Raw genomic sequence first — 13,909 nt, 5'->3', positions numbered from 1 at the left:
AGAACTTAATTTTTGTTTAATGATTATAATTATTACACTAATTCATTTGCTCTACATTCACTTCTTAGAAGAGCAAAGACAGTTCTTTGTTTTGAGAAAGTTTGTCATAATCAAATAACCTTCTGTGATATATTTGATCATACTACTTGTATTTCAGATTGATCTATTGCTCCCAAGAATTTAGATTCAGGACAAATTTAAATGGATTTTTTTCATACTACAAATTATTATCAAACTTATCATAAGCAACCTTCCAACTTTAAGAAGAATGCAAAATATGTGATCAATAGGATTACAGAAGGTCTCCTAGGCCCAATGAGTCCGAGACTGGGACGATGAGGTGGATATTGCTACCAAGAGAGAATTAGAAAAATGACTCATACTTTGGTACCCCTGGACGTTAAAATGAAACATGCATAATACTAGTTCCAATGTGCTAGAAATCAACTGAGGCTAACTTCAGCAAAGGGGACTTTATTGGAAGGCTGTTGGGAGTTGACAATATCAGTAAGAGGATGGAAAAACAGGCTGGGAAATAGTCAAGAACAAGGGTTGCTGCAGACGCCTGGGAAGCCTGATTTGCAGGAAGAGGTGAATATGCAAATTCAGTCTGATGAGGATGTAGGACCTCCAGTGGATGAGTTCCAACCATTCTAAACGCTTGTGTCTGATTCAATAACCAAATTCCAGAAATTGGTTTGGTCTGAGTCACATTCAGTCTGGTTTGGCATGGATAACGGGAGGAGAGGACCATTGATTAAAGTCCTACCAGATGTGACTGTTGGAGATGAGGCTAATTCCTCAAAATCAGGGTGTTTGCAGGGAGAGAACATGAATGCTTTGCAGCCAAAGAGCAAGAAAGTCCACTTGTGAAATGGAGATATCAATGCCTTTTTTTTATCAATGACTTCTTTTCTTGGATCTAATGAGGATTAAATACAATTCTTGTGGTATAAGTAGCACAGTCCCAAGTGTGTAATTTAATCCACAATGGAAATAATTCATCAAAAGAGTAATGTAGTTTCCATTCACCAATGAGTAGACAGTCCACAGGGTGACATTTCATTAGCAAAATGGGGAATGGGGGAACTTCGTTAAGCCCTGCTTGTTATTATTTGTCATTTTTAGTGGTAGAAAATAACTTTTAGAGATTATTTACTATTTTACAGTTTATTTGAGCAGTTTTTAATTATAATTAAGCAATGTTGACCAGAATTTACACATATTAACTGAGCAAAAAGCAGCAAATGCAACTGGAAATTTTGAGGCCTCCTGGCTGTTTCCCAGTGGAAATAGGAAATTAAGGAAAGGGAATCACAAATAAGTTTTTGTTTCATGTACAGTTTACTAAAAATTATTTCCATATCACCTGCTTTGGCTGGTAATACAGGTTCATTTAATAAGACTACATAGGAGCATGAGAAGCAATTTCCTTTAGCTACTTAGATGAACCATGGGTCAAATAAAAACAAATCTAGATTTAGAAGAAAAGGAACTTGGGGCGGGCCCCGTGGCCGAGTGGTTAAGTTCATGAGCTCTGCTTCAGCAGCCAAGGGTTTCGCTGGTTCGGATCCTGGGCGCCGACATGGCACCGCTTGTCAGGCTACGCTGAGGTGGTGTCCCACATGCCACAACTAGAAGCACCCACAACTAAAATATACAACTGTATACTGGGGGGACTTAGGGAGAAAAAGCAGAAAAAAAAAAAAAGATTGGCAACAGTTGCTAGCTCAGGTGCCAATCTTAAAAAAACAAAAGGAAGAAGAAAAAGAACTTTATTTAAAAGGATTATTCTAATAGGGAGGAAGGCAATTAATGCACTAGAAGGAGGGGAACTTGTAATAGGAAGCACTCTCTGACCAAGACATCTGCCAGCGCTCAATGTTTAGGCAGAAAAAGTCCTTCCTTTTATATGGAGGAGTAAACAAGCCTGCGAAGAACCAGCTGTGGGGGAGTGGGATGACCAGACAGTGGATCAAAGGATGTTTTGCCCAGAGGTCAGTCTCTTCTGGGAGGGGCATTTTAGAAGGGCTTGTATGCTGTCTCAGGCTAAGGGTGGGTCAAAGTTCTGGGTCAAAGTTAGCTAATCACTTATGAGGCAAAAAATGGGAATTTGCAGAATCTATGTCTCGCTTTGTCCCAGGTAAACAGAGGGACATCCATGAGTCTTTGTGAGTCTTCTCTAAGCCATAGGGGAAGGACGGTTCTTTGCAGTCGGCAGTTTCCTGGAATACAACAGGGTAGAGGGACTTCTGAACCACCACTATTTTCCAGGATCTCGGGGTTTAGGTAAAATTCAACACTGTCAAGTGTAAAAGGAGTATTGTCTGAACCCAAATTTTATATTTCCAGGAACGTAATTAGTCAATATGCTTTAATATGTATAATATGTATTTCCTTATTTTGTTTTATAATACATCTGTGTTTATATGTATTTCCTTGTTTTGTGTCCATTGGAGGTCCCAAAACATTATGCAGTTTATGTCCATAATTACCACTTGGTAATTATGATGTTATAAAATATAGGCCCAATCCCCATCATGATCCAAAACAGAACCCTAGATTTCCTTTTTTAAAATTTTTGTATGACATACATCTTCAAAATAATTCTTCTCTAAAGCCAATGTGAGAGGAAGGGAATGTGACTAAACATTGTAGAAGAAAATCAGTGAGAGTACTATTAGTGGAAGCTTTCATTTGAAAATGTCAGACACAGGAGGAGGTCTCCCAAAGACCTTGGGAAGGAGAGGGGAATGTTTCACGGGGCATTAGCAGGAGAGGATTGGCTGAAGTTCAGCTAGTTTTGAGAACAAAAGGACTGTTCTTATGGATTAAAAGCCTGTTTGGATAGTCTGGGTCATCAAGAGGGGTGCAGGGGAGCAGATAGGGACCAAAGTTGTGTGCAAGAGGTAGTAGGGGAGGAATGCCTGTGGGGACTAGGACATGTGTGGTCTACAGTGGAAAATTCTCGGTCCTTCAGGGTCTTTCACAGAATATTGTAGTCAATAAATGCTTCTCTATTGTTATTATTTTTATTTTTGCATGAGAGTGCATTTTTTCCCCACATTATAAATCAAAGTATCATCAAACAGTACTTATAGTACCTAGTGGTCATGCATAATCTCTACTTTTCTTGAAATGTTAGCCAGGTTTAATACCATATTGTATAATACCCTGGATACCGCTGCTACCAATAAAACTTTTCCTCATGTACAAAACACTGGACTTCACAAAGAAACAATTCAGATAGTTCAAGGTAATTGAGACTAAGCAGAGAAGGACCCTGTGCTCCAAACTCAATACAAAAGGCAATAGCAAAAAGCAACCTGAACTCTGAAAAGATGTTACCCTCTTAGAAAAACCATTTGTGCCTAGATGCACACCTCAAGAAAGATAATGAAGCATCAGAAATTGATCTCTAAGCTTTAGTCGCTCCTTTATGTTTTCTTTAAACAAAGAATGATCTATAAAAATTGACCTCTTTCAAAATGAAGAACCACAAGAGGCCAGCACTTATCTAGGTCAAGCTTTAATTAATGTAAGTATGTTTCCAGTTAAACATTTCATTTCTTTGTTTTATAAAATGTATGCCTCTTGCATATGGATACATATTTAATCAGGCATAATGACAATGCATACGATAGAACTTGATTATACGATTCATATATGGCTGATAATCAAGGATTATGTTGTGTCTTTTCTTTCTACAAATTGTTGAGTAGATTGATCATTTAATAAAACCCTCATCTCCTTAAAGTCTTTACTAATTAGTTGTCCTGATTCTGCTTCAGCTTGTTCTTATGATAGTGGCCAGTGTGCTTCTTTTAAATGTAAAGTAAATCACATTACTTCAATGTTTAAAATCCAGCAAGGGGTCCTTATTTTACTCAGAACAAAAGGCAATGCCCTTACAAGTCTTAAAATTCCCTGTGTGATCTGCCTCAACCTGTTCTGCTGCAGCCACACACTTCTGCATCAGGGCTTTTGGACAACCAGTTAGCAATTTCCTCTTTCTGGAACAGTCTTCCTGAGAATATCCACGTCACTCATCATCTCCTCAAAGTCTGCTCAAATATCAACTTCTAAGTGATACTTTTCCTGAAATCTCTTACCAATTTTATCATTTTATGACCTTGCCTGTCTTTCTCGATTAGAATGCAAGTTCTATGATATCAGAGATCTTTATCCTGTTTACTGATGTCTTCCGAGTGTCCAGAGCAAGCCCTGGTCCATGGTATACATTCAGTAAATATCTGTTGTGTGAATAAATGAATGGGTGAATGAAAATGTTCCCACTTGACACTCACCTGAGTTTTGCTGTAACTTTATTAGACAACTATGAGTCCAACTTAATTTTCTACACTTTCAAACTCTGAAAATAGAAATTTACATAAAGATTCTATTTTTAGGATGGGAAAGAGGAAATAAGGAGTTAAAGAGTTTTTAAAAATATGACTATATTCTTTGTTATGCCCATTATAAGAAATTCAAGCAACAATGTATAAAGAAGAAAAATTTTATAAACTTTTTATGGTAAACTCAAAATCAACCACTTGGACCTAAGCAATATTGATGTTATATAAACATCATTACAGACGTCTCCCTTGATGATCTGTAGGATACAGATATTATAGATTAAACATCATTGTAGATGTTTTCTCTAACATATATAACATAAATTATAAATATATAATTACAGAACAATTTTTTTACTAATTAAAAGCTTTAAACCAAAGAATATAGTAACATAAATTGACAATGTCCGGGTCTCACACAAATGCTTTTGGCTGGAGAGGCACGTTTCGTTCTTGGTGAATTTATCTGCAGTAAATTCTCGTGACATTTGATTCCAAAATGTATGTATGAATTGGCTTGGCATGAATAATAATTTAAAGTAAAAACTGAATGTAAGGGCAATTTAAGCATTGGTATTAACTTACATGAGTCAATTCAAGGGCCGTGACCAGCTAGCTATATTTTAAAAAATCTGAAGTCTCAACAAAGTTTTAGGAAGCAACCTTGTACCTATATGAATTTGAAGATCAAGGGCTAAAAATCTATTCTCAATGAAATTCACAATTATGTAATGGAGATAGAGATAGACATTGTACAAAGGCTTAGATACACAGATATAGATGATGAATGGAAAGATAGATTTTTACAAAATATCTTCTAATTTTAAAAGTATTAAATTTAGTTTTACATAAAATTTAATCAGAATTGCCTTTTTATCAGAAAAAGATACAGAAGGAATTCAAACTTGGACATACTTTCTCTTTATCATAAGAGATATTTTATCCCCAAAGATCTGTCAACATTTAAGAAGAAATATTCAGGGAGAAGACTGTTACATTTTTAAATGACATAATTCATTTTTAGACTTCATTGATTTATGATTCTTTGCTATGACAAAGGAATTAGTACAGTTATATTTCATTCCATATCAATTTTTTAGTCGCATATGATTCTGCAATATTGCACAGAAATATAGAAAAAGACACAAGCTCAATAGACAGGTTTCTTTGTTGTAGGAGAACATATAGTTTATCTATGCGTATATGAAGGATTTCCCTGGAACGTATTTAATCAATATGTAAATGCACTCCAGCAGTTATAATTTGTTAAACTGCGGTTTGGGGACATATAGGCACCTTCTGCAATATATTTAACAATGTACTTGGATTTGCTTGTTTGTTTTTGGTTTGTGAACTAACAGCACTAGTGAGAAACAAATTCTTACTAATTCCACAAATTCGTTAAATGTCGTGCATGAATTGGAGGCAGAGAAGAAGCTTATTAATGCAAACATTTAAGCCAAATTAATAATAACCCTAGTCATATTTTATGGGACAGTTACTATGTGCTAAAAACCGTGGGAAGTTGAGCAAAAGCTTTAGCTCATAATGCACACAACGATTCCATGCAGTAGATGACTTCCTCATTTTTCAGTTAAGGACACTGAGACTTTGAGAGCTCAAAATTACTGGTCTAAGTTTATGCAGTTGATAAGTTAAGGAGTTGAAAACTGAAGCCAAGCCTCCTTGCTCTTCACCGCTATGTTATTACTGTTTGTGCCTCCTACAAAATGTCAAGAGTATAATGCCGTTTGACTCTGAGGCCTCTCATTTTTGGTAAGTGAGCATAAATCTCTCAGGAAAAGAATAACACAGGCTGAATGATATTAGACAGTCTAAGTCTCCTAGTACAGCCATGCTCTTGGGTTCCCAGGGAGGCCGCATTCAACTACCAACTGGTCTTTGCTGAGTGGATTTACTCCTCCTTCTGTTTTTTCCATCTTCTTTTCTTTATTCTACAGCAAGGATCTCATCAAAAAAGGTACCATAAGGCAGAGAAATCAGTGGGTGTGGGGTGGTGAAAGAAGAAGAGAAGAATGAATAGTACTTCAATAAGAGAGCCTTCAACTATGCTGGTCTATGCAAATTTAAAAGCAAACAAACAAAACACTTCATTGTCATTGGCCGTGTCCCCTGGTGTGCACGCAATAGACTTGTGTTCAGTGGTACAGCCATGTCCTCCAAAGTTTAGAATTCTGTTTATCATTTTAACAAGGACAAATGAGGCACATGCCAGACTCTTAAGGTAACATTTTTTAACACAGCAGAGATCAATTTTGGCATCTGAAGTAAAAGTTATTTCCTGATGTATCAAAAGACTTTAAAATATGTTACCCCTTTCTCCCTGAAAATGGCTCACAGCATGGACTCCAAAAGGAGCATTGACTTTATAAATATATTTTAAAATATTTGCCATGTATAATTATTAAAATTAGTTCACTTACATTTAAATGTCAAAAAGTATTTAATAATATGCATTTTAATATTAATCTTCAAGGATTAATAATAGAGTTTTTAATAAGGAAAAAGATATTTAAGGAAATTGCTGTTTGTGATAATACAGATAAATACTTATATGGCAATAATTTGTATTCTCAATAAAAATCATTATGAAATTTAAAAAAATACTGTATTTTCCAGAAAGTTACCTATAGGTTAACATTATCTCTGTCTTTTCTATTGAATATTACTGATTCTATCCCAAATAATATGTTTTCGTTGCTCCTATTCACCTAAATAGCTTCTGAGATTTGTGTGAAACATTTTTATCTTACCTGGTAAACCTGCCATAGCAAAATATCTCCACATTCTCCCATTGCTATAACGCTCTAAGAGTCTCTATACCCTTTGAAAGACGAGTATCCTAGACCTGCACCTTAGCATATATCAATGCACCATGTATCACAAAATCTAGTAGAGTGTAATTTATAACATCAACCATATGAACTCAAGAGTTCGAAGACCCCACGGCTCCTATAAAGCATAGACAGCTTTATTTGTACAACACATTTGGCATTTCCCATGAGGCATGTAAAAGCTCAAACAGTATCATAAATTCAAAAAGTCTAGACTTCAATAGGACATGGTTGATGACCTCTTTCTACCTTATTCAGCTTCCAGCATCATTGGGAGTTAAGTGCTAAAAGAAATAGACTTTTTTCAGGGGTTCATATGCAGTAAACATTAGCAAAAACCAGGCTGTCATCATTTTTCATTTACTAAATGTCATTTCAAGTTGAGGGTGATTTTTTTTTCCCCCAGCAAGCCCATCAGAATGTCACGTTTGTTCTTTATTTGATTTATAGGATTTTGGATCGCTATGTTCAGGAGCAAATTCCTGGTGCCAAGGTTGTGGTGGAGTCCATCGGTGCTCGCCGGCATGGAGATGCCTTTTCTCTAGAAGATTACACCAAATGTGACTTGACTGTCTATGCAATCGACCCCCAAACCAACAGAGCCATTGACAGAAATGAGCTTTTTAAGTAAGTATTTTTTTTTTTGTCTGTAACAGCTGTCTGGTTACCATACCACCCATAGATAATTCTGATTTAGGGCTATGAATATAAATACTTAAAGTTAAAATCCACCAAATTGTTGTTGGAAGGGTAACAAAAGTAAAAAATCTAAGAGATGATACCTAGGGTCCTCACATCTAGAAGTTTTGAGGTCCAAGCATGGAGTAGAGTGACTTTATTTATTGAAAGGGTCTGTTCTCCTTATGGTATCAGAGTGTCCATTATACTTAAGAGCAAGGAGCAGTTTATTGAGATCACTGCTCGTCAGCTCCCACTCGTGCTCCAAGGCCCTGGCTGTTTGAAAGGAAAGCACAGATTCCTTCTTAAAGTGGCAGTTTGCCTGCAAAGATGTCCATAGGCTTGAATTTTGAGAATAAATCCAGCTTTCTTCCAGGAATATTGAATCAGCAAAAATCAGTATTTGATTTTTCCCTTGACTTGGGCTTGGGGTCAGAGGGGATAATGACTTCTGTCTAAGTCCACACCCTAGGTGATATTTCGTCCTGGTGTGTGTTTGAGTTAGAAATCCTAAAAATAAAGAAAATACAGAATTTTAAACAAAATGCCACTACACATTCTCCCTTGGAAATTACTCTAGCATAGCTTAATACTTTTTTTTTAAATGTTGATAGTTTCTGCTTTACTCTAGTGACACCTAGCGTTCAACAGATTCTTGGAATGCAATTCCTATCTAAATGGAAACACATTTTTAGTTAAATATATATATTGATATTTAATTATATTTATATATATTATAAATAGCTTATATATTCAGATAGCTTACACACACATATATACCAAAATCCATAATTCCAGGATTTAGTTTTTGTCTATATATACTAAGCTGCAGATAAGTACATGCATATATAAATTTACATATGCAGTATATCTATATATGTATGTATGCATTTATTTAGTAAATTTCTATTCATTTATTTATTAAAATACATAAATTCTGAATTTAGTTTTACTTTAAATCTGTTGATCAACAAAATTTCACTGCTCTTATTTTAGCAGCAATGAAATAGTGGTTTAATTTCAAGTTATTTTTAAAAGAGCCATGGTTATTAAGTAGTTATTCATCAATTTATATTTAATAGATATTTGGACCATATGCAAGATAGCATATTAATCATTGTGGGGAAATAGAGATGACTGAAGCAATGGCTTCCTCTTGGGCTCTATAATCAGCATCCCAATAAAGCAGCATTTAGATCTACCTAGGCAATATTTATATATTTTAATAATTTAAAAAATTTTACTTAGGAATATACTTTATAAGTAATTCAAATATTCTTTATTACTTGTCATTATTAACATTTTTCATCTTTGTATAAATCCATCTGCGTTCTGTGTTTTTACATACATTGGTTTCATTTTTAAATTTGATGATAATTTGAATTTAGAGTATTTTTCTTCAATGTAAAAACATCTATATTTTTAGGCTGTTAGCCTGGCTTTAAAGAGTAAAATGATGATGATTATAATTTGAATTATACTGGTAAACATTTTAGAATAAAAGAATTGGAAACTGAAGCCAATTGAGTTTCAAATGACTCGATGAAGTGCAAGATAAACATCCTTATTCTAAACAAAACTTTCCTAACCTAGATGGTATTGAGAAGAGTAAAGTTCAAAATTCAGTTGAATAACTATTGTAGCCAGGAAGGAAGGGAAAAAATAAAGAACAACTATAAATCAACTTTTTATGTTGAGGAGAGGATGGAATAGCCATGAAATATTAAAATTTTGCTTAGCAGTCTTCATCTTGGACTAGTAGCTGAGAAATGTTGGTGTACTTTAAACCCTAGAATAGTTTCTTGAAATATTTTATAATGAAAATATATAGATATATTTCATAATCCAAGGCTGATAAAGCACAGATATTATCTATTCTGTAGTTATGAAAGTCAATAAAAGTTTAGTTTTTAACACAGAATATACCAGAACATTAAGATTATTGCCTAATGCCCAGATCAATGGAAATAGGATTATTTTCCCACTTTCCCCTTATCCTAAAACCTAAACAAGTTTTTTAGGTATTTTGACTTTTCTTATTTTTCGTTATCTGAATTGCTTAGATTTTCTGCAATAAATATATACTACTTTTATCCTGATATGATTCTCCTTGCGCCTCTTCGAGCTTCTTGGATCTGCATGTTTTGTTTGTTTCTTTGTTGTTGTTGTTGTTATTGTTTTTATTTCTGAAATAGTCTCAAACATTATCTCTTCAAATATTTCTTATACTCTATTTTCTCTTTACTTCCTTTCTGGGGCACCAATTAAAATTCATTTTTCTGTTTTTTAAGGATTGGCACCTGAGCTAACAACTGTTGCCAATCTTCTTTTCTTTTCTTCTGCTTTTTCTCCCCAAATCCTCCCAGCACATAGTTGTATATTTTAGTTGTGGGTCCTTCTAGTTGTGGCATGTGGGATGCTGCCTCAGCATGGCCTGACGAGCGATGCCATGTCTGCGCCCAGGATCCGAACCAGCGAAGCCCTGGGCCACTGAAGCGGAGCACACAAACTTAACCACTCGGCCACGGGGCTGGCCCCAAAATTCATTTTGTCTCATATCTGTTGGATGCTCTGTTCCTGTTCCCCCCTACCCCTGCCCCACACTCTTTTCTCTTTATGCTTTATATAATTTCTATTGTCCTGTTTTCAAGTTCCCTGATTCACCTTCTTAGCCTACTGATAAGCTCATTGAAGTAATTCTTCATCTTTAGATACGTATTTTAAATACCAGCGTTTCTATTTTATTTTTTCTTGTAGTTTCTACCACTCTACTGAATTTCCCCATCAGTTCAAGCATGTGTTGCACTTTCCACTAGATTCTGTAAAGGGTTAATCAGAGTTGCATCAAAGTCCCTGTCTGATGGTTCTAAAACCTGGGTTATCTCTGTCTGTGATTCTGCTGTGTTCTTTCTCTTTTCCGCAGTCCCTGCATGTCTATGCCACGGAAGGGGTTTCTCTCTATTCTCTTTTCTTCCCCCAGTGGTAGCCTGCTCTTGCTTGTTGCTTGGTTCTGCTCTCACGGTGGGAATGCAGCGAGGGGTTAGGGAATTCTGTTCTCCTTGTCCCGCCCGTCTGCCTAGGACTTGGGGTGGGCTTTTTCAGCTTTTCTTCCCCTCCTTCCCGTGACAGCCATACTCCACTTCATATTGGTTTTAGGTCTTGGGTTTAAGAGAGTTCCCTGTCTCTCCCCAGCAGTCCCTACCCAGCAGTAGACCTCTACTGTGTACTGGTGCAGAGTCTTAGGCCCAAGCAGGCTCTTGCTCCTCCCCCCAAAACACAGGAACAGTGGATTTTTGCTTATACATCTCCCCAGAAGCAGAGGACCTTCACCGGGGCCCTAAGGGTGGGAGTACTTTGTCTTTCTCCTCTCTATGGCTTAAGGCTCTTGCTTTGTATGCTTTGTATGCTTTGTATGAGATACAGATCCAGGGAATTAGGGAGTGCCCCAGCCTTAGCTTCCTATGTCCCTGCACTATGAAGAGGATTTCTCTCTTGCCTCCTGCTTTGTTCCCAACCTCTTATGGAGATCCACGGAAAAGAGTCTGCGACTGAGTGCAACCTCAGCCCCACCCCGCCTTGTGTTTGTGGATGTCTTGTTCTAACCTTACATGCTGGTACACCCTTAGCTTTTAAAAATTTGCTCAAATATTTTGGGGCGAGCCTGGTGGCATAGTGGTTAAGTTCACGTGTCGCACTTCAGTGGCCCATGGTTTGCAGGTTCAGATCTGCAGCACAGACCTACACACCACTCATCAAGCCATGCTGTGGTGGTGTCCCATATGCAAAGTAGAGGAAGATTAGAACAGATGTTAGCTCAGGGCCAATCTTCCTCACACACAAAAATATGTATATATTAAAATATTAACTGATTTCTTTTATTTGATCTTATGTCGCCTTTACTTTGATCTGAGAAAGGTGAAACAATGCATGGTCTTATCTCACTGTGGATGAAATTGTTGTTCTTTGGAATTTGGTTTTTTGCTCACAAGAAATTCATGATTTTAACATTACCTAAATTTTTTGTCATTAAGTGTGGCATCCTAAACAGAAACATCTTCATCCTAAACAGAAACAGACCATATTACTTTAAACTAAAACCTAATTAAATTTTTTGAAAACCAAATACAATTTTACCTTGTGTACCTTTCTTATATGTCCAACCTGTTCAACATTTGTTGATCCTGATGGTAAATGAGAGATGAAGAAGAAAGTAGAGAAAGCCTGAATACTTTACAAACTGCTTTTAAAAATACAGCATTTAAAAACACACTTATACTTTAAAATGGAATCTGACTACCAAGCTACGGTAAAGCTTCTTTCAACTTCTTAAGTCCAGAAAAAAACATAAAAATTCAGAATACTGAAAATTCAAAATGGAAAACTAATTATTAGAATCTAGTTAAAGTAATTGTGGAACTGTATAGAGGAAATAGAGGTCCACCCTTGATTTGCTTTATTAAGCAAAACAACCTTTTCTAAGTGAAAGGGATGCAGGCAGCTGTGTCAACCATTGCCCACTCTGTAAACCTGGGGCAGAGACCCAGACTGTGTGCCTACCAGGAAAACAGGCAGCTGCCACTCTAACATCTGGTTGTGGGGTTTTATGAACTACAGAGTAACCTTCTCCTGCTCACCCTCCCCTTTATTTCCACATCCATGTGCACATGGCAACAGCAAAATCATCAAGGTAAAATGGAGTAAACTGCTGGTTACACATTGTACTTTGAAACTTGTATTCATCACAAGTTAATGGAGGCAGGAATATGTGTTCCCATGTGCTCCATCAGTTGAGTAAATCAGAACACATGGAATTGGTGTAGGAATTTATTTCATTTCAGGAAAACAGAGCAGAAATCAATTAATGTTGGCTAGATATTCGGAAGGGATCTGTGCACCACGCCCTTAGACTTAACAAGGGTTTTCAACCAGCAGCTAAGTAAATTGTGGATGAGAATAAAGAGAAAATCACATGTCTTCATTGAATCTGACGGATCTACCTCCTTTCTAGGATAAGTAAGCAAGGGGAAAATGGGATCAGTAAAAATACTGAAAAACAAAGGAAAGGAAATAACATCCTGATGACTCAGAGGTACGATACATCTCTGGAAATATTTTCCTGTGGAAAACAGTTTAACATTTTTAGTAGAAAGCAAGACAGTAGGGGACAGTGAAATGGAGGGTGTGTTTTACATGCCCTGAATCCTTCCCCTGATTCTGGTAAAAGAACTCCATGAGAGAATGGTAATAGTTGACACTCTCCAACATGGTGGTGCACTTTGAAGTGCCTCCCCCCTCAGGCCAATTGGAGTATGTCATTCCTCTGCTCACAGTGACTGAGTGTGGGTTAGCACACATTTCAGGGATCAGCAATTAGATTTCTTCTTCAAGGACTCCATGGATGTTAGGAGACAGTAGACTTCTCAGTTCTGAAATTAGAAAAAGTATAAAGCAAAAGCCTGAAGGTTCTTCAGACCAATTCTTCCATCTCAGGGAGAAAATCTCCCTAAAACCCACTGAATGTCTGGATTCAACCTTGCCTGAAATGAGAAAACATCTGAAAAATAAATTGGCAGCATGAAGTATACACATAAGAAGCTCATAGCGTATTAAGAAAATGAACAAAAAGAGAAAAGATTATAAAAGAGATAAAACTATATTTAGAGGACAATGAAGATACAACCCAATAATAGCAGGTCTCTCTGAGGTAAAAAATTGTAGCAGTTATCACAGAAATAAAAACAGAAAATGAAGGACCTGCAACTAAGATATACAATTGTGTACAGGGGGAGTTTGGGGAGATAAAGCAGAAAAAAAAACATAAAAAAAGATTTCATTCCATTACAGGCAAAATCAATGAAAAGGTTATCATGTGTCCTGGAAAAGTAACTCAATATGTTTTAAAACCATTGAAACAGAAATAAAAATGACAATTATAAAAGAACAAAAATTAGATAAGGCTTACACATTTTACCTGCATGATAAAATGCCAAAAGGTGATAGAATCAAATCCATAATACTTTA

General features: G+C 36.3%; 1 protein-coding gene across 5 annotated transcripts in view; it reads left to right on the top strand.

The window, feature by feature from the left end:
• PCDH15 (protocadherin related 15) overlaps positions 1–13,909 on the top strand; it is a 1,592,394-nt gene that overhangs the window by 1,553,239 nt on the left and 25,246 nt on the right. For all 5 annotated transcript variants that reach the window (XM_070487986.1, XM_070487962.1, XM_070487971.1 and 2 more), the window contains one exon: positions 7,661–7,837. In XM_070487986.1, coding sequence (XP_070344087.1) covers positions 7,661–7,837 — 177 coding nt within the window. The remainder of the gene's footprint in view (positions 1–7,660; positions 7,838–13,909) is intronic.

This window comes from Equus asinus, chromosome 2 (assembly GCF_041296235.1).
Source record: "Equus asinus isolate D_3611 breed Donkey chromosome 2, EquAss-T2T_v2, whole genome shotgun sequence".
NCBI lineage: Eukaryota > Metazoa > Chordata > Mammalia > Perissodactyla > Equidae > Equus > Equus asinus.
Note: the sequence above shows the minus strand (reverse complement) of the source record. Positions and strands in the feature narration are given on the sequence as shown.